This window comes from Phaseolus vulgaris, chloroplast (genome assembly GCF_000499845.2).
Source record: "Phaseolus vulgaris chloroplast, complete genome".
NCBI lineage: Eukaryota > Viridiplantae > Streptophyta > Magnoliopsida > Fabales > Fabaceae > Phaseolus > Phaseolus vulgaris.
This window is the reverse complement of record NC_009259.1, coordinates 42501-65659: the sequence shown is the minus strand read 5'-3', so window position 1 is coordinate 65659 and position 23159 is coordinate 42501. Positions and strand designations below refer to the sequence as shown.

The window sequence follows — 23159 nt, the reverse complement described above, 5'->3', positions numbered from 1 at the left end:
TATATATATGCAAAATTAATTTGGATCAGATAAAAGAATTAATGAAAACAAAACGCTCTTAGTTCAGTTCGGCAGAACGTGGGTCTCCAAAACCCGATGTCGTAGGTTCAAATCCTACAGAGCGTGATTCTAGTCTTGTTCGCCTGATAATTACACTGAAATAATTGAACATTCAAAAGAAAGTATGAATTTTATCCTTGTCGATTAGGATTAAAACTAAATAAATAGGGAATCCACAAAAAAAGAGACATTAATGAATCAAAGATCCAACTGATCACCTCGTCGGTATTGTAAATATGCAGTTACAAATAATCCAGCCAAAGTAATAGGAATTAACCCTAAAACGATTCCAAATAGAAAGACTTCAATCATTTTTATTTGTTCGGAAAGTAAAAAGAAAGGTAATATCTATCCTTAAATATTAATCTGTATTGCTCATGAATCTCAACGACCGAGAATTGGAAATTTACATAGTAAGGAATGATAGAATGTCTTATACCAAAATGGACTCTTCCTCTCCTCTCAAAATTACAAATCAAATAAGTTGTATTTTACTAAGACCAATAAATAGAGACGAGGTTATAATTAAAACCGCTAGTAAAAAACCGAAATAACTAGTGATAGTGAGCATATAGAAACTAAATGAAATATGGTCGTTATTTTTATACATATGTTTATAAAGCACTTCCCTAAATTTCCATTTTTGAGAGAAAAAAGAAGAAGATAACAAAATCCTACTTGAAAGATAAAATTTAAAATTGGCGATTCATCACTAAATTATTACAGACCAATAAAAAGAAATAGAGTACCATAATTGAGAAATCAATTACTCATCTGTTACATCTACCCATCCTGTGATTCCAAATCAACAGACTTCTTCATCAACTCAGGAATTAAGTAAACTGCTCTAATGAAAATATTGAGTATTCTTCTATAGATATCCAATAGAATTCTCTTTATAAAAGAAAAATTATGAATATTCAAACAAAGAATAATAACTTTGTTATTTCATTTTATTTCACTTCAAATTCATGTAGAAGAAAATAGAAAAAAAATCTTCAACAACCACAAAAAATATATTGATGGATTTGGCATCTAATTCAAATAGAAAATCTCCTTTATGAATGATTAGAAACCCTTTTCTCATATTCCGATTTTAATGAATCTTTAGTTTCTAATCCAAAACTAACAATTTGAAATGTTAAGAACCTTCATTTTTTATTATTACTCAAAAAATTTACTATAAAAAATTTTTTATATGCCCAAACTTTGCAAAATTGTCTATCAGATTTTTGACTACATCGAGACAATCAATGAAGAAAGAAGAAAAAAATCTAGTATTAGATTTTGACACTGATTGTGAAATTTCATTGCTCTGTTAGAAGAAGGATAGCTATACTGATTCGGTATACTCAAAAGACACCGTTGGTACAAAATGGACGATCTAACAAGGATTACATTTCAGTAAATTTCGACTTACTGATCTCGTTTTTTATGGAATCGATCCCCCCCTTTTGACTGTACAAGAATATGTGGAGTTCAAGATGTCTGGAAGCACAGGAGAACGTTCTTTTGCTGATATTATTACCAGTATCCGATACTGGATTATTCATAGCATTACTATACCCTCCCTATTCATTGCAGGTTGGTTATTTGTCAGTACGGGTCTAGCTTACGATGTATTTGGAAGTCCCCGCCCAAACGAGTATTTTACAGAGAACCGACAAGGAATTCCTTTAATAACTGGCCGTTTTGATCCTTTGGAACAACTTGATGAATTTAGTAGATCTTTTTAGGAGGCTCCAATGACTATAGATAGGACCTATCCAATTTTTACAGTACGATGGTTAGCTGTTCACGGACTAGCGGTACCCACTGTTTCTTTTTTGGGATCAATATCAGCAATGCAGTTCATCCAACGATAAACCTAATTTGAATTATAGAGCTATGACACAATCAAACCCAAATGAACAAAATGTTGAATTGAATCGTACCAGTCTCTACTGGGGGTTATTACTTATTTTTGTACTTGCTGTTTTATTTTCAAATTATTTCTTCAATTAATTAGAATTAATAGAAGAAATTGGAATAGTGAATAATATATATCTATTAGCAATTCTTTTATCCCATTTGGAAGGATATCATTTCAGAATTATCTATTACTGTTTATGTCTTTAGCATGACTGACTACGTGATTAAATGTGGAGGAAAGTGGGATAAATGGCCGATACTACTGGAAGAATTCCTCTTTGGATAATAGGTACTGTAACTGGTATTACTGTGATCGGTTTAATTGGTATTTTCTTTTATGGTTCGTATTCCGGATTGGGCTCATCTCTGTAGTCATCGTATTCTAATTGGGTTTTTGAAATGAAAGCGTAAGAACTCAACGGGGATCCACGCTTTCTTTGACGAATGCAAGTGGATCCCTTTGAGTTCTTAAAAATTCGAATCTTTTTTTCATATAAACGACTACTTCGTCCGATGTTTCAAAAAATTCCATTTCATTCTTTTTTTTTTCACTACATATTATATACAATAAAAGATTATCTGGCAGACATATTCTAAGTTGGAAAAAATAGAAACTAAGATATAGGATTTTTCAGGAAGGGATGAAAAAATATTATTTTCTTTCTATTTTTAGAATATTTCGATTTCAACACAAACAAAAAGGAATCGGACTCTAGGAAAGGACAAAGAAAAAACAAAGAATTCCCCTTACAGTAACTTTTCCATATTTGAATATATATATATTTTTTATATTATACAGATATAGAATTACAAAAATTATCAAAAAAATGTTGATAAATACGCGGAACTAAAAATTCATTTCGAACAATTGAACCTTCTCAAATTGTTTCTTCTTAAGAACTAAAAAAATTTGTGCTAAAATAATAGATGCCAAGAAGAATAAGAGACCTTGGACACGTAATGGATCTTGAAGTACTATTTCCGCATCCCCCTGACCAAATCCACCAACATTAGGATTACTTGTTAATGGCTGATCAAGTTTGATAGATTCACCTTCTGAAACAAGAAGTTCTGGTCCTGGAGGTATAATATCAATCACTTCATGCTCATCCAATGTATCTACTATAGTGATTTCGTACCCCCCTTTTTCTTTTCGTATTATTTTTTTGACTATACCTGCTGCTGTAGCATTATAAACATTATTATTACTCTTGCTCCCGTCAAGATAAATCTGACCCCTTCCCCTGTTCCCGCCTACGTATATAGGATATTTTAAGAAATGAATATCTCTTTTACTAGCGGGATCCGGGGAAAGAATAGGAAAGGTTATTTCCTTATATTTCTGACCAGGAACAGGGCCTACCACAAGAATATTTTTTTTTGTAGGGCGATAGTTTTGAAAAGACAGATTGCCTATCTTCTCTTTAATCTCAGGCGAAATACGATCGGGGGGTGCCAATTCAAAACCTTCCGGTAAAATAAGAACAGCCCCCACATTCAAAGTTCCCTTTTTACCATTAGCTAGAACTTGTTTCACTTGCATATCATAAGGAATTCGAACAACTGCTTCAAATACAGTATCAGGAAGTACCGCTTGTGGAACCTCAATATCCACGGGCTTATTAGCTAAATGGCAATTGGCACAGACAATACGACCGGTTGCTTCTCGGGGATTTTCATAACCCTGCTGTGCAAAAATTGGATATGCATTTGAAAAGGGTGCTCGAATTATTATATATATCATGACCGATATAGAAATGGATCGGGTAATCCCTTCTTTTATACAAGAAAAAGCATTTCTAGTTTGCATGGTCTACTCATTGATCCTGAAAATTTCTACAATAAGATTAGGTAGGTCACTCGCACAGTTCCCTATCCAAGGTCGGAACCCCCATTTTTAATTTAACGGGGATTTCAAAAGTTTAAAAAAAGGGGAAAATTAAAAATTCTCTTTTTTTAGCTAAAAACTTTAATTTAATTGAAGTAAATCGGGTTTTCTGTCAATCATTCATTGAATGATAAATCACTACAAGTGATGGAGATATGCGATTTAAATAACGGAAAATCCAATATTTGAAAATTGTATCTAAAATGACTGGAAAAGTGGACACAAGACCGGATATAATTTGATCATTTTGAGCAAATCCAAAATCTTTAGAAACGAAACCCATAATGAGTTCCCACCCACGGGTTGAATGGAATCCTATACATAAATCAGTTAATAAAAGAATAGAAAAAGCTTTTATTGTGTCACTTAAATTATATATAAATTCTCGAACCAAAGAGTTAATAAGAATAAGTTCTTGATTACCAAGAATAGAATAACCGCTTAGAATAAAGAAACAAATTATATTTGTGGAAAAGTGCAAAATCGTATTCATACGATCTTCGTTGTGCGTTTTGATTAATTGGATTGTTTCTTTATAGATTCCAGTACGAAGATTTTGTAGATATGTTTTCGGACATTCCTTTAACATGTCATCTAAGAAAAACAGTTCCTTCAATTCTATGAATTTTTTTAGAATACTCTTTTCTTTAATATCATTCAAGAAAATTTCGGATTGACTAGTATTCCACCAATTAATAAACCAAGATTCCAGACTTTTCTTAAATGTGAAAGAGATACACCAGGGCAAAAAGACTATAGATATAAGATATAGAAGGGAAATACTTTTTTTTTTCATTTTTCGTCTTTAATGAACTCAATTTCATCTCATTCGTCAAACTCTATATGATAATAACCTTTCTATCAAGTATAAACTTCATTACAAGTTATAGAGCTTATAGATAAATCTAGATTGTATTTTATCATTTTTTTTTATTTAAACTTCGGGAGTTAGTCTTTGCCTTGTTTAATTTAGAAAAAAGAATACATAAATCGAATAAGAAATCGAAAGAATTCACAGTCAATTCCAATGAAGAAAAAAATATTGTTTCGAAAGGAAAAGGATATTAATTGCTACTATTCGAAGAAAAAAGGATTCCTTTTTAGAAATACACCAAGGAGCACTTCGAGTTATGACTATAATATTCAGATTTCGAAATCAAATAACGTCCCATCTTTAAAAATTGAAATATTTTGAAAAAAAACTTTTTTTTCAAAATATTTCAATCGGTACACCAAATAAATAGGACAATTCTGAAACTTTTTGTGCAAGTTTCTTTCTAGTTCAGTCCAATTCTCATCAATACAGAAGTGGTACACCTAAAAAAAAAGCTAATTCGCCAGCTTTATTTGCAATTTCTGGCGGAGTCAAATTATCTTCAATACGAGTCAAGGTAATAAACCCCTGTTCTATTGTTTCCATATAAACGATACTCTCATAAGTAAGGGTACGAGTCAAAATACCTCGTTCTTGAACTCCTGCTATTATTCTGATAGATTGAATCTCGTTCATAGGTATTTTGAGAATAATACGACGATTTTTTCCAGGAAATCCCCAACGAATAAAACATACTTTTTTATTTTTTTTATCGAAGATATCAAAACCACCACCTATATTCCACAAAAGAATCCACCACAAATAAAAACTAATAAAGAGACCCCCAATTCCATAAAAAGCCATCGTGGCCCCTTGTGGAATAAATGGGAAATTACTAATTTCCTCAGAAAAAAGGAAAAGATCCATACCGAGATAACTGGAAATTGCAACCAACAATAACCCCAATGAACCTAAAAAAATGATCAAGGCTGAAAAGATATTGCTTATTTTTGACTCTGTTATAGAATATATCAGTACTTCTTTTGATCGTTTTTTCAATATACTCATTACCTCCTCTTTTTATTATTAAGAATTAGAATTGTGGAATAAAAAACCCCAGAATTTGACTTTGTTTTTCTTTGTTTCTTTTTGACTTGTTTCTAAAGTCATTTTCATCAACTGGCGCTACTTAAATGTAAATCTTTAGGGAGACTTCATCAAATTGCTTCCAGTTCTCAAAAAAATATCTAGAATCTTTTTCCCTACTGACCGCCGTATCTAAAAAATCTTGTTTTTTTGAACATGAAGAAATAAAGAAGCCATTGCAATTGCCGGAAATACTAGACCCACTAAAGGAACAAAAATGGAAGGAAAGTTTATCATAAAAAGGGTACCTCGATTTACTATTTGTACTATATCTATCTATTTTTCTTTTTGTCTATTTTGATTCTTCTTTTTATTAAAAAAGACAGTCTATAATTACTATAATTTCTATATCTTTATACTTAGTATATAGGAATTCTAGTGATTATAGCTAAGCCGATATATATCATAATATACCCTTTTCTTATTCTTAGTATTTTTTTCTTATTCTTTTATTTTATTACTTGGATCCTGTATGTTTTCATTTTTTATTTCAATTCCATAATTTAATTTCTTTCATTTTTAGCCAAAGAAAAGAAATTATGGAATTGAAATAACTCAGTAACAACTCCCTTTAAAAGATGACGCGGTACGATTGAATCAACAAAGCCCTTATGTAATAAATATTCAGCTACTTGTGAATTTTTAGATATTGCCTTACTCAATGTTTGTTCAATTACTCTTTTACCAGCAAATGCAATATAAGTCTTTGGTTCGGCAATAATGATATCCCCCAACATGCCAAAACTAGCCGTCACCCCACCGGTAGTAGGAGATGTAAGTATCGATACATATAATAATTTTTGAATTGTTTGATAATAATATAAAGCAGAAGATATTTTAGCCATTTGCATCAAGCTCAAACATCCTTCTTGCATACGCGCTCCTCCGGACGAACATACGAGAATAAGGGGTAAAAGTTGATTAGTAGCATATTCTACCAAACGAGTGATTTTTTCACCTACTACGGATCCCATGCTACCTCCCATAAAATTAAAATCCATAATACCAATTGCTACAGGAATGCCATTTAGTTGACCTGTCCCTGTTTGAACAGCCTCAGTTAATCCTGTTTTTATTTGATAAGAATCAATACGATCTTTATAAAGTTCTTCTTTTGAATGAAATTTCATGGGATCCGTAGAAACCATGTCTTCATCCATAGGATTCCAAGTACCCGAATCAATCGAAAATTCGATTCTCTCTGAACTGTCAATTTTAAAAAGATATCCACAGTAATCACAAACATTCATTTTCCATTGAAACAATTTTTTCAAATTGAATTGATAACAATTTTCGCATTCAATCCACAAAGTGGAATCATTATCATTTGTATCATTCGTACTAGTTATGAAACTAAAACTAGAATTCTCACTTTCACTACTTCTTTCCTTACCAAAAAAGTAACTATAAAAAGAACTTTGATTGTATTTTTCAATATCACCAAAAATGCAACTATCAATACAGATTTGAGAATGAAAATAACTCTCAATGCAACTATGAATATTATTGTTCCAACTAAATGGAGTATTATACATGTAATGATCGTAATCACTCTTAATAACAGTATTCAGATATCTAGAAAAAAAATTTTCTTGTTCACTTATAAAAGAATGATTGTTGTTAATCTCCAAAGTTTTCTTTTCAATATCTAAATATATGGAATAACTGTTCCTCTTATTATCCCTAACTAAAAAAGTTTTATCAGATAGGAAATCCTGTATGTTATCGGCACCTACTAAATAATCCAAAGAGTTATAACTAGAATTATCACTATCATCCCACCTATTAATTTTTTTATGTATATCACTTAAAATTTTGGGTTCTTCGTTTAGACTGGTATTCTCAATAGGACCAAGACTCTCCTTGAATTCACACCCGTATTCTAACTCCCTATTAAGTAACATAGAATTGAACCGCCATTTTTGCATAGAATTTTTTCCTGTATTTACATAAAAATATAATAAATGTAATGTATAGTCCTTGGATGAAAATTAAAAGAATAGAAATATTCCATTTTGAATATTCTATCTCATGTATTTATTATCAAAAAAAAGTATCTAAATCAAATAACTAGCGTTAGTAACTGACAAAAAGAAAGAGCGGGTAAGTATTAAAAAGAAATGATAATAAAATAATAAGAATAAGAAAGATTCAATCAAAAAATACCCTAATAGGGGGTAATCTCTTTTTAAGCCCCATTACTATATTTAGTGACTCTTTTTTTTTTTTTCCTATATTCTATCTTTTCTCTCTATACAATTTTTCATTTTGTTTTGAAGATTGATGAAAATTTCATGAATTTTCTGACTATATCAAATTGCATTCTATGATTCTATATAAACAACAAGAAATAAAAAAATGAAGTATGAATATAACAAGAGAGCGGGGAGTTTTGTAAATCTATATACAAGTAATCCACATCCCTTTTTGATTTCATTCATTGAATTTCGTTTGTTGATTCGAGTTAAGTTCCATAAAAACACCTGGCTTTTTTTAAATATGCTGAACAGTTCCTGTAGGTTAAGCGCCCCCCCCCTTTCACGGAAATCAAAGAATAACAGGAATATTTAAAATGATGTCAAGTCAAGAGCATGTTCATTTCTCAAATACTAGAAAAAATGGCGGATATCAGAATCCACCCCTAATTGAATCATGTCTTTTCAATCCGCACGTTGTTTTTTACCACATTGTTTCAAACGAAGTTTGACTATAACATTCCTTTAGCTTGGATCCAGTATGGAATTCTCGAATCATGAATAAGCATTGATTCATTCGCTACATAAAAATTTATCCTTTTTTTACGTTTTGTTTTTTCTTATATAGAATGAAAACCCTTTTTAAAAGTAAAGACATAAATGAAATTTAACTTGATATTCTATGAATCTATTTTCTACTCTAAATTTTTTTTGTAAAGTAGAAAAATTGTCATTTTTTCAAAAAAAAGGGGGTCCCTTTTAATTATGAGATACAATCTGTATTCAAATATGATATACACAATAAATAGATGTGCTCTGGGACGGAAGGATTCGAACCTCCGAATAGCGGGACCAAAACCCGTTGCCTTACCGCTTGGCCACGCCCCATTTTACATTAATAAAGACTATTATTTATATTGGTTGTTCGTCAATTCCAGTTGCAAAATTTCTATATAAAAATTTGTCACTAGTATTTGATATGCGTATCTACATATCTATCTATATCTATAAATGGATATAGATAGATAGGATCAAACTCAATTTATTGATCATTACATACAATTCAATTAAGATATTATATATAAGGAAGTAGGATTTATTCGATTTTTTTGATTTCATAATAAAAATATTATGAAATTGGATCAGTTCAAATAAAAGAAGGATTCTGGAGGTTCTTATCTTATTTGATTCATTTGTTTACTTTGATTCATAACTCTTTATTTTCATTTTTATTGTATTATGTATATAATGCAATAAAAATGAAAATTATAATTCAAAAAAAAAAAACAAAAATAACTTTTATTTTATTAAAGAACAAAATGTTTGTTATGCTTAATATCTTTAGTTTGGTCTGTATTTGTATTCACTCCGTCCTTTATTCAAGTAATTTTTTCTTGGAGAAATTGCCCGAAGCCTACGCTTTCTTGAATCCAATTGTGGATATTATGCCAGTAATACCGCTACTCTTTTTTCTTTTAGCTTTTGTTTGGCAAGCTGCTGTAAGTTTTCGATGAGATTCTTAATTTGAATAATGTCTTAAAAAAATGAATAATTTATCAGAAAACTAAAATTCGAACATTTTAACAATTTATAAGATCAGATAAGTCTTACAGTGTGAATTCTCGATTTCAATATTGAAATTTTTCGATATTTAGTAAAAAAGAGGAACCTTCTCATCATTTACGTTTTTTGAATGGAAAAATACTAATCCGATTATTCGATTGGAGCCCCTCACCAATAGACTACCTAAATTGCAGAAAAAAAGGATTTTTGGTCAAAAGAATTATTTATTATTTGTAATAAAATAATCGACTCTTACTACTAATTCATTTTTGAAACTAATATATATATCCTCATATCCTAAAAAAACTTCATTTTATATAAACTGAATATCTTAGTATTAAAAGAAAAAAATGTGTTGTAATATAAGAGAATCTATTCTCTTTCTTTGTCGTTTTTTAATTATCTTGGAGATTTCATAATGCTTACTCTAAAACTATTTGTTTATACGGTAGTGATTTTTTTCGTTTCTCTTTTCATCTTCGGATTCCTATCTAACGATCCAGGGCGTAATCCAGGACGTGAAGAATAGAATAAGATAAAAGTGGATTCTGTCTTTTGCTTGTGCGGGATTTTTAAATATTTTTATTTGGATTTTCTCTATTTTAACATCTTTAACTAGTAAATAAAAAAACAAGTTCAAAAAAAAAAGACCAAAATATCAACGGAAAGAGAGGGATTCGAACCCTCGGTACAAGAATTTGTACAACGGATTAGCAATCCGACGCTATAGTCCACTCAGCCATCTCTCCCCAATTGAAAAAAAAAGAATTACTTTGTTTATGTTATATCACATAAACAAGACGAACAAAAAGGGAGCTTAAAAAAAAAAGAGACTTGCTTTTTTTTATTTTTTATCTTATCTCTCTTTTTTTTTTTCATTATTCTATATTCTTCTATTTTGGAGTTTTCTTTTTTTCTTTTTCTACAGCCAAAGAGCCCGGCCAGTACCTAGTCGGGCTCTTTTTATTTTATTCCCATGAATATCGAAGAGCAATTCTTTATTTGAATGGCTTTTCTTCGAAAAAAAAAAGATTTGTAATTCAAACACAATCAAAAAGAAATAAGAGATACGGATAGATTCCTATGAGATAAAACCAAAATAAGATAATCTAAAAATGTTCTATTTTCTGACTCCCTCTCTTTTTTCTGATAATGTAAATTGTATATGTAAATTGTATATATATAACCTTCAACAAAATAAAAAAATTGAATTTTTAATTTACCCCATTTTTCAAATTTCATTAGAAGATCCTCTAATGAAACATGTCAATACTCGAATTATTAGAATATTATGCCCCTCTATTTCTTTATTTTGTCTGATTGCTTTGTTCGACAAAAGATACAATAATGATATTGTAGCGGGTATAGTTTAGTGGTAAAAGTGCGATTCGTTTCATGGACCCCTAAAAAGTTAAGGGATCCCCCGTTTGATTCATATTCCGATCAAAAACTTTATTTTTTACTTAAAGGGACTCCTTTATACCCCTCGATGAATGATTTGCGGTATAATATACATTATTGTAATTTGTATACAAGAAGAATCAAATCTAATTTGACAAATTGAGTTCTCAAATTATGAAACATAAGTTTTTGGAATTGGATCTAGAATCCGAATTTTTTGAGTATTACTAAAGGATCTATGGAGAGAAATATACAAAGTTTCTTTCTAATCGTAACTAAATCTTCCATTTTTTTGCATAGTAGAAATTGAAGCTAAATAGCTATTAAACGATTCTTTTAGTTTACTAGAGACATCGACATTTTTTTAGCTCGATGGAAATTTTATTACTTTCCTAAAGATTTTCTGAAATAGAAATAGAGAACGAAGTAACTAGAAAAAAAACATAGATTGTTAGAATATTGCTCTTCTAGAGGGATCATCTAAAAAGCAAGATATTTTAAACCTATTCATAAAAAAGAAAAAAAAGGCTGACATAGATGTTATGGGTCAATTTTTTTTTATTGTCCATCTCTTCATTTTTTCCGTAAAGGAGCCGAATGAAACAAAAGTTTCACGTTCGGTTTTGAATTAGAGACGTTAAATCAAAATGATGAATCAACGTCGACTATAACCCTTAGCCTTCCAAGCTAACGATGCGGGTTCGATTCCCGCTACCCGCTTATTTTTTATTCTATTTCAATCTATCTTTTTTCTTCTAGAATTAATCTAGAATTATTAAAGAATTTGTCAAGTCTTTATTTTCATTTCTTCATTTAGTTTTAGTTATATATATTCCATTCTATTCAATTGATTTATATTTTTTATTCTATTTTTTTCTTCTTTTATTCTAAACTAAATATTTGATTTATTCTATAATATAATTTCTAGAACTCTTTCTATTTGATTCTTTAATCTTTTTTAGTTAATAAGGTTTAGTTAAAAAGGTTAAAGAATCCAATATAAAATAGAAAATAGAAGCGTCCATTGTCTAATGGATAGGACAGAGGTCTTCTAAACCTTAGGTATAGGTTCAAATCCTATTGGACGCAAGTTGTTTGCATATAGATATGCAATTTCTACCTTGTCCTTATATTTTATTTATTCCATTTTGATTGGAATTCATTATATATATAATATAAAATTGAAATAAAAAGAGACTAATTCTCAAAATTGGAAAATTCAATTACAAAATTCTTGAATGATTCATCAATTTTTTTCTACTTGTTCCTGGAATAAAAAGAGTTCCATCTGTTCCTTAATAGCGTCCTTTAAAAGGGCTTCTGCTTCCCCAGTCAATGTATTAGTAGAAGATATGATTTCTTTGAATTGAGGTTTATTCGTCTTTAAGTAAGCACGTAACTCAACAAGAAATTTCCTTACCTGTCCAATTTCTAATGAATCAAGATAACCATTCGTTCCGGTATAAATAGTTACTATCTGTTCTTCCACAGTAAGAGGAGCTGATTGGGATTGTTTAAGCAACTCGCGCAATCGTTGACCTCTTGCTAATTGATTTTGAGTAGCTTTATCTAGATCAGAAGCAAATTGTGCAAAAGCTTCTAATTCTGCGAATTGTGCTAATTCCAATTTTAATTTACCAGCTACTTGTTTCATGGCTTTAATTTGAGCCGCCGATCCAACTCTGGAAACTGAAATACCAACATTAATAGCGGGTCTTATTCCAGCATTGAATAGATCGGCCGATAAGAATATTTGGCCATCTGTAATGGAAATTACATTAGTAGGAATATAAGCTGAAACATCTCCCGATTGAGTTTCAACTATTGGTAAAGCAGTCATACTTCCTTCGCCTAACTGAGAACTTAATTTAGCGGCTCTTTCCAAAAGACGCGAATGTAAATAAAAAACATCCCCTGGATAAGCTTCGCGACCTGGTGGTCTTCGTAATAGAAGAGACATTTGCCGATAAGCCTGTGCTTGTTTGGAGAGATCGTCATAAATGATTAAAGTGTGACGTTCACGGTACATAAAATATTCAGCCAGAGCTGCTCCTGTATAAGGCGCGAGGTATTGTAATGTAGCTGGAGAATCCGCTGTTTCAGCTACTACAATAGTGTATTCCATTGCTCCTCTTTCTTGTAAGGTAGTTACCACTTGAGCCACAGAAGATGCTTTTTGACCAACAGCTACATAAACACATATTACATTTTGTCCCTGTTGATTGAGAATGGTATCTGTGGCTACTGCTGTTTTACCTGTTTGTCTGTCTCCAATAATTAATTCTCGCTGGCCCCGTCCTATGGGGATCATCGAATCAATAGCAATAAGTCCTGTTTGGAGAGGCTCATATACCGAACGTCTTGAAATAATACCGGGAGCGGGAGATTCAATTAATCGAGATTCCGAAGCTAAAATTTCTCCTCGACCGTCAATTGGTTTAGCCAGGGCATTTATAACACGACTCAAATAAGCCTCACTTACAGGTATCTGAGCAATTCTTCCTGTTGCTTTTACTGAACTTCCTTCTTGTATCATCAAACCATCACCCATTAATACAACACCAACATTTTTTGATTCCAAATTCAAAGCAATGCCTATAGTACCTTCTTCAAATTCCACCAATTCACCCGCCATTACTTCATCAAGACCATAAATACGAGCAATACCATCGCCTACTTGAAGTACGGTACCTGTATTTACAATTTTGACTTCGGTATTATATTGCTCAATGCGTTCACGGATAATTTTACTAATTTCATCTGCACGAATGGTTACCATGAAAATATCTGAAGTTTATTTTTGATAAGAAAAAAATGATGCCTATACTCTATTTTATAATAGAAAGACTAATCAGTTATTTTTTTCTTTCATCGTCCCAAACATGCCAATATTAGCACTAACAGTACGTAAATGTAACTCGTTGTTCAAGCAACTATTTAGAGTTCCTAGAGCTCCCTGTAAGGCTTGTTGTAAAACCCGCTGTCGGACTTGATTAATCACTCTTTGTTGTTCAAAATCAATGGCTTCGTTTTTGTAATTTTCTAATTGTTCCAAAGTTGTATAAATTGAATGAATTAAATTCAATTTTTCTCGTTTGATCTCAGAATAGCCATTCACCCGAAACCGATCTGCTTCGGTTTCAACTTTCCTTAAACGGGCCTGGGCTTTTTCGAGTTGTTCAATGGCCTCTTCCTGTAATTCTTCTGAGTTTTGAATAGTTCTCCATATTTTCTGTTTTCGATTATCTAATAAATCACTTAATGAAAGTAGACTCTCTTTCCATCCATTTAAAAATGTCTATGATCTCTTCCCGAACCAAACATGAATCTTTCGATTCATTTGGCTCTCAAACTCAATTACTTATCGGAAATTTACCAATTTTTTATGTAATGAGCCTATCCTCTCTTCTATATTCAAAGTGAAATCAATTATCAATATAAGACCAGAATATTCGGAGGACTCTTTTGACCAAACAAATATATGTCAACAAAGTTGTTTTTTTATTCAAATCCAAAGACTTATTTTTAATTTATACATAGGTCATCCATCGATTACGCATTGTACAAAGGGGAGGTTTAAATTCACCCGTTTTTCATTTCTCGACGTAAATAGGATTCAAGACATTTTATCGACATGAGTGTTTTATATCGAAAAAAAATCTAAGAATTTTATTGAAACCGTTTCCTTTCTGTATTAACATAGTGGTAGAAAGAGTACTACACTGCGTCTAGACTTCAAACTATTTTTAACCATAGTAATAGTCCCAAATTTTTGGTTAATAGAGAATCAAAGTGGATTACCAATGAAGCGCGAAATGCTATGGTTCTTTAAGCTTTTTCTTAAATTATTCAAAAAAGAAAATGAATTCAGAAGTAATTCGCGGGATTCTGTACATTTTCTTAATTAGAACTAAACTAAAAAGTGCAGTTTGGTTGAATCCAATTTATTCTTTGAAAGAAACAACTCGCACACACTCCCTTTCCAAAAAAAACCAGTACACCTAACACTACACTAAGATTTATTGGATTTGTTGCTAAAATATCGGTATTAAACACGAAACTTCCGGCGGATGGCCAGGAGCCCAAACAAAGGAAAGAATCGGTTATATTTTTCATATGATCTCATCTCCTCTTATGAATAGACTAATTCTCTTTCTAAGATTCCTATTAGATATATAATAATCTAATTTGAATATATAATTCTAGAATTTGATATAATTTGGATTGGTCAATCAATTGAAAGATTCCCTAAAAGAATGATACTTCTTAAAATTAGATACTCGTTCTTTTTTCAATTGCAAAATCTATCTAGTTGTAACACTTTAAAAAAATTATTTGAAAATAAAAGAAGAAATAGGGCGAATAAGTATGTGAATACCTTTCCATTAGTCCTTCCCCTGTGTTCTTATCCGAACGGATAAAGAATTGTAGGAGTGAAATATTCATATAATTCGAAAAAGGAAGTACACATATGTATTTCTATCTTTTTAGGATTAAACAAAAGGATTAGCAAATAAAAGTGCTAATGCTACAACCAGCCCGTAAATTGTTAAAGCTTCCATAAAAGCCAGACTAAGTAATAAAGTACCCCGTATTTTTCCCTCTGCCTCTGGTTGTCGTGCAATCCCCTCTACAGCTTGCCCTGCGGCAGTGCCTTGACCAACCCCAGGTCCAATAGAAGCAAGTCCTACGGCCAATCCAGCAGCAATAACAGAAGCGGCAGAAATAATTGGATTCATGAGAATTTCCTCGTAACCTAAATATAAAAGAAAGAAATAGTTAATGATATAATCAACCAATAAATTCTGACTTCATTTTTCAATTACCAAGACTTTTTCAGTTAAAGTAATGAAGAATTGAATAATAAGAATTACAAATTGAAGATAATAGTTATTGAACAAATTATTTCGAGATTTCTTTTTTCGTCGCGAATTACGTAGTTTTTGGGGTGAATCTGTATAATTTTTGTTCTTCTCTTACCTTAAGGAATCATTCTTTGAATTCTTCGTTTTTTTTAGAAAATGGATTTAGTCATTTCATTTTCAATTCACAATTCGAGCGGAAATGCAAGGGCTTTGCTTTTCTATCCCTATAGAAATTTACAGTAATAGCGAGGTCTTTTTAGATAGAAAAGATTAGTTATTTCAGATATAAGGTTAGTTCATATAAAACTAGTTCATCTAGAATATCATATCACATATACATAGGTTTCTTCTATGCTGTAAACTCATTTTCTTTGTGTTTTATATTCAATCGAATTTGAAATTCATTCTTTCTTTGAAACCTCAAAAACAAAGAAAAATTTCTCTTATAGTGATCAGACTCTATACACCCAGCTTCACCCCCTCACTTCTACTTTTTTTTTATCATGTTTTTTTTTCAGCCCCCTCCCCTCTTTTCTTATTATCTTATCCCATATGGATACAATCAAGCTAAAGAAATTCGTTAGATTTCATTCATGTTTCAAATAAATATTGGAATTTGGGTGATCTAAATGTTTTTAATTCTTTTTTGATCAATCCTTGAATTGAATGTGAATCGAACTAGAATCTACTTCTAGCTATGAATTTTTTTTCGAATATCCAATATATACTAATATATACTAATCGAATAGATCTATCTATATCTATCTATATATCTATAGATAGATAGATGTTTACTTAGTAGATTCTATTGAGCCACAATAGATATGTGGCAAGCTAAACAAAAAAGACTCTTTTTTAGAAAACTAGTCAATGATGGCCTTCAATGGATTCACCTATATAAGCCGCAGCTAAAGTAGCAAAAATGAGAGCTTGAATACCGCTTGTAAATAATCCAAGGAACATCACAGGTATAGGAACTACTAAAGGTACTAAAGAAACAAGAACAACAACTACTAATTCATCAGCTAATATATTTCCGAAAAGTCGAAAACTAAGGGATAAGGGTTTTGTGAAATCTTCTAATATGTTAATCGGTAAAAGGATTGGAGTTGGTTGGATGTATTTACTAAAATAAGCTAATCCTTTTTTTGAAAGACCCGCATAGAAATATGCAACTGATGTAAGTAAAGCTAATGCAACGGTAGTATTTATATCATTTGTAGGTGCAGCTAATTCCCCATGAGGTAATTGTATGATTTTCCAAGGGAAAAGAGCCCCTGACCAATTAGAAACAAAAATAAATAGAAACAAAGTTCCAATAAAAGGAACCCACGGACCATATTCTTCTCCAATCTGAGTTTTGCTCACGTCTCGAATGAATTCAAGAACATATTCAAAGAAATTCTGACCGAAAGCGGGAATGGTTTGCAGATTTCGAATAACTAGAAAGGCTGAAACCAATAAGATAGCAATTACAACCCAAGAAGTAATAAGTACTTGGGCATGTACTAGGAAACCCCCTATTTGCCAATAGAAATGTTGACCTACTTCCACAGCAGATATATCGTATAATCTTTTTAATGTGTTGATAGAGCATAATAAAACATTCATATTGTCCTGTCCTCTAAAATAAGAACTTGAAAAAAGGGAATTATTTTTATTCAAACATCTCCTTTCCTTTTTGATTTGTCTACTTTCATTTTTGATTTTGAATACCGATACTAATTACATAAAATTTTTGTTTGTTTTCTATTTTCTTTTTCATTTTTGTGCAATTTCTTACTAGTATAGTAAGCGATTACATAAATCTATGAACCCCTCGAAGCAATTTCAATAATTTTTTATCTTATTATTAATCAAGAATTTCGTATAGATCTAGAACGACCCTCACAAATTGCAAAAACTAATTTGTTCAGAATGAATCGAATTGAGGCTATAGCATCATCATTAGCTGGAATTGAAATATCAGCGAGGTCCGGGTCACTATTTGTATCAATTAAACAAATTGTTGGAATTTCCAAAGTGATACATTCTCGAAGAGCCGTATATTCTTCTTGTTGATCGATGATTATTACAATATCAGGTAACCCCTTCATATATTTAATGCCGCCAAGATATGTTTCCAATTGAGCTAAATGTCTCTTCAATATAGCGGCATCTTTTTTTGGAAAACAATCGAATCTCCCCGTCTTTTGTTGCATTCTCAAGTCCCTGAACTTTTGAAGTCGTGTTTTTGTAGTATACCAATTGGTTAACATACCGCCGAGCCATTTTTTATTAACATAATGACACCGAGCTCTTATTGCAGCCCGCGCTACTGAATCAGCTGCTTTTTTTTTTGTACCAACAATTAAGAATTGTTTTCCCCCACTTGCGGCATGAAAAACTAAATCACAAGATTCTGATAAAAACCGAGCAGTTCTAATAAGATTTGTAATATGAATACCCTTACGATTTGCAGATATATAAGGTGACATTTTAGGATTCCATTTTCTAGTACCGTGGCCAAAATGAACTCCAGCTTCCATCATCTCTTCCAAAATTATGTTCCAATATCTTTTTGTCATTTATATTTATCCCCACACTTTTCTTTCATTTCCAAATAGAAATTAGATCAATTTTTGGAAATGAAACAAAGAGACCCAGTATATTTAAATAGAAATAAATAAGTGTTCCGAAGGAACCTTCTCTTCTACTGAAAATAGGTCGTTGATAAAAAAAAGATCGGGCCATTTTTTCTATTTCATTGAATATGATTCTTTTATTTATTATGTTTCTTTTATTATACAAAATAGATACAAAAGAAAGTGACCGGAAATGAATACGACTTTAAGAATCATTATTTTAGGAATTCTTAAATCCTAGATTGCTTTGATATATCATATCAATTCTTTTTTTTGTTTCCGAGGTAATCTTGTTATATTGCCTTTGCTTTGAACGGTATATTATTCTTTTGAATCCGGTACCAACTGGCATCATTCCCCCTAAAACAACGTTCTCTTTCAGACCTTTCAACCAATCTATGCGACCCCGGAGAGCGGCTTTTGATAAAACTCTAGCAGTTTCTTGAAAACTTGCTTCAGATATGAAACTTTGAGTATTTAAAGATGTTTTTGTTATCCCCAATAATAGAACTCGGTAGCAAATCGACTCTTCTAAGGAACGCCCAGCTCGTTCGGCCCGCAACAATCCAATTAGTTCACCGGGCAAAAAAACATTAGACATTCCATCTTCTGAAACCAATACTTTTGATGTTATTTGACGCACAATAATTTCTATATGTCTATTATGAATGTGAACTCCCTGGGATCGATAAACTTTTTGAATTTGATTAACCAAAGAAATACGACTTTGCGCTATAGTTAGCTCAGCACTAATGAAGAATCCCCAAGGAATGCCAAGAATTCTTGTTATACGCCCATTCCAAGTACCTACTCTCTTTTCTAGGTTTATTGATATTGAATCAATCGAACGAACTTCTAATACCTGTTCTACTTTTGGAAGACCTTGTGTTATATCACCCGATCTCGATTTTTGATATATAAATGTAACTAATATATCTCCTTCAGAAAGTATTTCTCCATAATGGCCATGAACAGTTGTTCCAGGAGTCGCCAAATAAGGGTTAGCCGATCTTATTCCTACAGAATCCATTTGAACAGTGAGAATTTGACCCGATTTAAGGTGTGGTGCATTTTTCATTTGAACTATACATACATTTTCGCAAATAAATTGACCAAGACTTATTATTGGAAACGTTTTTTTTTCACAAGAATTATGATGGAAAAAATGCCAATTCAAATAGAATGGATTTAAAAGGATGTTACTAGATATATCAGGTTTATAAATTCTCTCGTTTTCGTCTATTAAATAATATTTGAATACTTGAAAAGTTTCTTTTAATTTGTCAAGTTGCCCATTTTTATTTATCGAGATCTGATTATGAGTAATTAAAAGGTAAAAATCCAAATTGGCAACTTGAAGGGCTATTCCTAAAGGACCTAACGAATTCTTAATTGGAATCAGAGGATCTCTTTGAATTGGATTCATTTCTTCTTTGTAATATTTTCCATCGTGGAATGATCGTATTTGAAAACAATTCGATGATGACAAAATTATCAAAGATCGGCATTTATCATTTCTATTCAACAACATATGAATAGTTCCATGATTTTGACTAAGTGATTGTTGAACTTTTTCCCTCGAATTCATAGAAAAAAATGGATTGATGTTGGTCCAGTCCGACTCATTATCTAAGATAAATCTTGAACCGGACGGATCATTCCTTTTTCTTATATATGAAATATGGGATTTCACTAAGGCAATTTTTAAAAAATATCTAACCAAACCATTTATACTTAGTTCAACAAAAGAAGCATGTCCTTTTTCGATAGAAGAAACTTTTTTGTCTTGATCCCAATTTAAGACTAAACAAGTCCGAACTAGTTGAATACTTGTATTAGAAATTCCCCGAATTGATTTTCCATTTCCAGAAAGAATATAATTAATAACTTGAAGTTCCAGATTATCTCTTTCTTGTAACATATCTTGGGAAAAAAATTTGATTAATTTGATCCTATCTGCTATTTCATATAAAATTACCGGTCGAACCAAAACAAAATACTTTTTTTTCGTAATTGTGATCCATTGGGCATAGATCCAATTTTTCATTTTTTTTTTTGATCCTTTTGAATTTTTTTTTACCGTTCTCGGTGGTATCAACATGGCACTGTGTCGGGATATCTTATCCATTTCTCCGGGAAAGTAGATATTCCCGGAAAATATTTTTAATTGAATCTTTTTTTTTTTCTTCTCCAATCGGACCAACCCGCTTACTTGACTTCTTATATTTACAGTGATTGGTGTATCTACTTCAACGATACTATTGTTCCGTACCATTATGGAAGAAAATTCTGGTAAAATATACACTTCTTCGGGAATGAAAAAAAATTGATCTACTTTCATTTGGTATTTTGTCTTAAATTCTTTAACTCCAGGATACTCGATTACAAAATCCTCTTTTTTTAAAATGTAATTGATATCAATAGTCCTATATTTAGTAATTCCCGAGCTCTGTGTTCGGTATTGAGGATCATCAAAATAAGCAAAAATACTATTTCTACGAAAAAGACCGTTGATTGGTATTTCAATCGAGATACTGGAAGCTAACATTAGTGCTTTGTCTCGTTCTTGAATCGATTGGAATTGAAATGGAATAATGAATCGATTTCTCCGCCTCTTTGCTAATAAATCCGTAGTATCATGAAAAATAGCAGGATGTGTAAAATGACAATGATCTATACATATGATTTGATTAATTATTGAATAATCTGAAATCCTTCTTTCTTTTTTCTCAGAAGGATTGAAATGAAACAATTTATGTCTGATTTTATTATTACTTGCTAAATGGTTACAAATATCTCTTTCTCCTGTAGAAAGAGAATGAATGTTCAATTGATCTTGATCTTTTCGGGTTGAAAAAGAGACTGAACCGGACCTGTCTGATTTTCCTGATAAAATCCATAAATGACTTGTTTTTGGTAAGATATGGACATTACTATATTTAAATTCTGATGCATGATACACATTGGTACTCCAATGCATTTCTCCTTCTAAGTCAGAATAAACATGTTTTCGTACTTTTTCTTTGAAATTAAACGTGTATGTTCCTGCCAAAATCTCGGCAATCACTTGTTCTGATTTTACATATTGATTATTTTGAACTAATAGAAAACTTTTTGGTGGAATAGTCACATTATGTATAATGTCACCATTTTCAATACTAACATACAAGTCTATATAACATAGAAAGGCAGGATGTCCGTGACGTGTACGTGTAGGATGAACCAAATCCTCATTGAATTTAATTTTTCCATTATAAGGTGCTCGCACCTGTTCTGCAGTACCCCCTGTGAATACTCCGCCAGTATGAAAAGTTCTTAATGTTAATTGAGTGCCCGGTTCTCCAATGGATTGGCCCGCAATAATACCCACAGCTTCTCCTAATTCCACCAAGTGACCTTGAGTAGGACTTTGGCCATAACACAATCGACAGATCCAAGATGTATTCCTACAGGTAAAAGGAGTTCGTATAGATATTGGTTGTGTTTGAAAGGTTTTAAATTGATTGAAAAGTCCAATTCCAATATCTTGATTTCTAACGGCAATGCATCGTGAACCTCTGTATATATCGTCTGCTAATACACGACCAATTAATGTTTGTGTCCAAGTACTTTCCGGCATCATTTCATTCTGGGTATTCACTGAAATTCCTCGAATGGTACCACAATCTGTTCGACGTATAACAATATGTTGAACCACTTCAACAAGTCTACGTGTAAGATATCCAGCATCTGATGTTCGTACAGCAGTATCTACAACCCCTTTACGAGCTCCATAGCAAGAAATTATATATTCTGTTAAAGAGAGCCCTTCGCGTAAATTGCTTTGAATAGGTAAATCAATCATTTGTCCTTGTGGATCCGACATTAATCCTCTCATACCTACTAATTGGTGTACTTGAGATGCATTTCCTCTAGCTCCCGAAAAGGACATTATATGGACTGGATTAAAAGGATCGGTCATTCTAAAATTAGGATTCATTTCTTGTCGAAAATATTCACTCGTAGCATACCATATCTCAATGGATTGGCGTAATTTTTCTACCGCATGTACATTTCCATAATGATGCTGTTTTTCCAAAATCAAATTTTGGTGTTCAGCATCTCGGACTAGCCATCCTTTAGAAGGTATTGTTAAAAGGTCATCAATTCCTAATGAAATGGATGTAGCCGTAGCTTGGCGGAATCCCAGAGTCTTGACTTGATCCAGGATATGTGATGTATATGCCATTCCGAAGTGATCTATTAATCTGCTAATAAGTCGTTTAATGGCAGTTCCACCTATCACTTTATTGTGAAACATTAGATTGGTCCGTTCTGCCATAAGTACCTCCCTATTCCACTCAGTGGGATTGATTCAGTTCAACAATGGGTTTGAGTCAATGATTGAAAAACTGCCTTTTCTTTATCTTAATTTGTGTATAAATTGAAAAAGTTAAAAACTAGGCTCCTTGTAAAATCATGAAGACCTGAATTTACACCGGTATCATCAATTTGTTTATCTTAGATACAACCGTCTATATGATTAGATATCATATGAATAGGCCCGGCAAAAACCTTGTACAGCTTCTTCGATTTCTCGATAAAAAGAAATATGACCTACATTGGTTCGAATGTATATAGAACGCATTTGTTTTTTTATACTTCTTACTACTAGATAATGCCCATAAATTTCATGATAGGTACCTAAAGATT

At 31.7% G+C, this 23159-nt stretch overlaps 20 protein-coding genes, 5 non-coding genes and 1 pseudogene across 25 annotated transcripts in view; 8 read left to right on the top strand and 18 right to left on the bottom strand. All coding sequences in view use genetic code 11, as the record gives it.

The window, feature by feature from the left end:
- Positions 1-52: 52 nt before the first annotated feature.
- Positions 53-126, top strand: trnW-CCA. The gene has a single exon. It is a non-coding gene; the product is annotated as a tRNA-Trp (tRNA).
- Positions 127-258: 132 nt separating this feature from the next.
- petG (cytochrome b6/f complex subunit V) lies at positions 259-372 on the bottom strand. The gene has a single exon. The coding sequence runs from the start codon at positions 370-372 to the stop codon at positions 259-261; it is 114 nt and encodes a 37-aa protein (YP_001122826.1).
- Positions 373-535: 163 nt separating this feature from the next.
- On the bottom strand, positions 536-631 carry petL (cytochrome b6/f complex subunit VI). The gene has a single exon. The coding sequence runs from the start codon at positions 629-631 to the stop codon at positions 536-538; it is 96 nt and encodes a 31-aa protein (YP_001122825.1).
- A 913-nt stretch (positions 632-1544) lies between these two features.
- psbE (photosystem II protein V) lies at positions 1545-1796 on the top strand. The gene has a single exon. It carries the CDS (start codon positions 1545-1547, stop codon positions 1794-1796), a length of 252 nt encoding a protein of 83 aa, YP_001122824.1.
- Positions 1797-1805: 9 nt separating this feature from the next.
- Positions 1806-1925, top strand: psbF (photosystem II protein VI). Its single transcript has one exon. It carries the CDS (start codon positions 1806-1808, stop codon positions 1923-1925), a length of 120 nt encoding a protein of 39 aa, YP_001122823.1.
- A 22-nt stretch (positions 1926-1947) lies between these two features.
- psbL (photosystem II protein L) lies at positions 1948-2064 on the top strand. The gene has a single exon. The coding sequence runs from the start codon at positions 1948-1950 to the stop codon at positions 2062-2064; it is 117 nt and encodes a 38-aa protein (YP_001122822.1).
- Positions 2065-2220: 156 nt separating this feature from the next.
- Positions 2221-2343, top strand: psbJ (photosystem II protein J). Its single transcript has one exon. The coding sequence runs from the start codon at positions 2221-2223 to the stop codon at positions 2341-2343; it is 123 nt and encodes a 40-aa protein (YP_001122821.1).
- Positions 2344-2818: 475 nt separating this feature from the next.
- On the bottom strand, positions 2819-3781 carry petA (cytochrome f). The gene has a single exon. It carries the CDS (start codon positions 3779-3781, stop codon positions 2819-2821), a length of 963 nt encoding a protein of 320 aa, YP_001122820.1.
- Positions 3782-3971: 190 nt separating this feature from the next.
- Positions 3972-4655, bottom strand: cemA (envelope membrane protein). Its single transcript has one exon. The coding sequence runs from the start codon at positions 4653-4655 to the stop codon at positions 3972-3974; it is 684 nt and encodes a 227-aa protein (YP_001122819.1).
- Positions 4656-5156: 501 nt separating this feature from the next.
- On the bottom strand, positions 5157-5741 carry ycf4 (photosystem I assembly protein Ycf4). Its single transcript has one exon. It carries the CDS (start codon positions 5739-5741, stop codon positions 5157-5159), a length of 585 nt encoding a protein of 194 aa, YP_001122818.1.
- A 210-nt stretch (positions 5742-5951) lies between these two features.
- On the bottom strand, positions 5952-6056 carry psaI (photosystem I subunit VIII). The gene has a single exon. The coding sequence runs from the start codon at positions 6054-6056 to the stop codon at positions 5952-5954; it is 105 nt and encodes a 34-aa protein (YP_001122817.1).
- Positions 6057-6322: 266 nt separating this feature from the next.
- accD (acetyl-CoA carboxylase beta subunit) lies at positions 6323-7747 on the bottom strand. Its single transcript has one exon. It carries the CDS (start codon positions 7745-7747, stop codon positions 6323-6325), a length of 1425 nt encoding a protein of 474 aa, YP_001122816.1.
- Positions 7748-8252: 505 nt separating this feature from the next.
- rps16 (ribosomal protein S16) lies at positions 8253-8530 on the bottom strand (annotated as a pseudogene).
- Positions 8531-8830: 300 nt separating this feature from the next.
- Positions 8831-8902, bottom strand: trnQ-UUG. Its single transcript has one exon. It is a non-coding gene; the product is annotated as a tRNA-Gln (tRNA).
- A 440-nt stretch (positions 8903-9342) lies between these two features.
- psbK (photosystem II protein K) lies at positions 9343-9528 on the top strand. The gene has a single exon. It carries the CDS (start codon positions 9343-9345, stop codon positions 9526-9528), a length of 186 nt encoding a protein of 61 aa, YP_001122815.1.
- Positions 9529-9995: 467 nt separating this feature from the next.
- On the top strand, positions 9996-10106 carry psbI (photosystem II protein I). Its single transcript has one exon. It carries the CDS (start codon positions 9996-9998, stop codon positions 10104-10106), a length of 111 nt encoding a protein of 36 aa, YP_001122814.1.
- A 133-nt stretch (positions 10107-10239) lies between these two features.
- On the bottom strand, positions 10240-10326 carry trnS-GCU. Its single transcript has one exon. It is a non-coding gene; the product is annotated as a tRNA-Ser (tRNA).
- Positions 10327-10935: 609 nt separating this feature from the next.
- Positions 10936-11698, bottom strand: trnG-UCC. The gene is made up of 2 exons: positions 11620-11698; positions 10936-10958 (listed from the first exon to the last, which is right to left on the bottom strand). It is a non-coding gene; the product is annotated as a tRNA-Gly (tRNA).
- A 297-nt stretch (positions 11699-11995) lies between these two features.
- On the top strand, positions 11996-12067 carry trnR-UCU. The gene has a single exon. It is a non-coding gene; the product is annotated as a tRNA-Arg (tRNA).
- Positions 12068-12224: 157 nt separating this feature from the next.
- On the bottom strand, positions 12225-13757 carry atpA (ATP synthase CF1 alpha subunit). Its single transcript has one exon. The coding sequence runs from the start codon at positions 13755-13757 to the stop codon at positions 12225-12227; it is 1533 nt and encodes a 510-aa protein (YP_001122813.1).
- A 72-nt stretch (positions 13758-13829) lies between these two features.
- On the bottom strand, positions 13830-15094 carry atpF (ATP synthase CF0 B subunit). The gene is made up of 2 exons: positions 14951-15094; positions 13830-14240 (listed from the first exon to the last, which is right to left on the bottom strand). Exons 1-2 carry the CDS (start codon positions 15092-15094, stop codon positions 13830-13832), a joined length of 555 nt encoding a protein of 184 aa, YP_001122812.1.
- Positions 15095-15471: 377 nt separating this feature from the next.
- On the bottom strand, positions 15472-15717 carry atpH (ATP synthase CF0 C subunit). The gene has a single exon. The coding sequence runs from the start codon at positions 15715-15717 to the stop codon at positions 15472-15474; it is 246 nt and encodes an 81-aa protein (YP_001122811.1).
- A 993-nt stretch (positions 15718-16710) lies between these two features.
- Positions 16711-17454, bottom strand: atpI (ATP synthase CF0 A subunit). The gene has a single exon. It carries the CDS (start codon positions 17452-17454, stop codon positions 16711-16713), a length of 744 nt encoding a protein of 247 aa, YP_001122810.1.
- A 245-nt stretch (positions 17455-17699) lies between these two features.
- Positions 17700-18410, bottom strand: rps2 (ribosomal protein S2). Its single transcript has one exon. The coding sequence runs from the start codon at positions 18408-18410 to the stop codon at positions 17700-17702; it is 711 nt and encodes a 236-aa protein (YP_001122809.1).
- Positions 18411-18687: 277 nt separating this feature from the next.
- rpoC2 (RNA polymerase beta'' subunit) lies at positions 18688-22788 on the bottom strand. The gene has a single exon. It carries the CDS (start codon positions 22786-22788, stop codon positions 18688-18690), a length of 4101 nt encoding a protein of 1366 aa, YP_001122808.1.
- Positions 22789-22989: 201 nt separating this feature from the next.
- rpoC1 (RNA polymerase beta' subunit) overlaps positions 22990-23159 on the bottom strand; it is a 2866-nt gene continuing 2696 nt past the window's right edge. Inside the window, exon 2 of the mRNA in view lies at positions 22990-23159. This exon is cut by the window's right edge and continues 1450 nt beyond it. Coding sequence (YP_001122807.1) covers positions 22990-23159 — 170 coding nt within the window.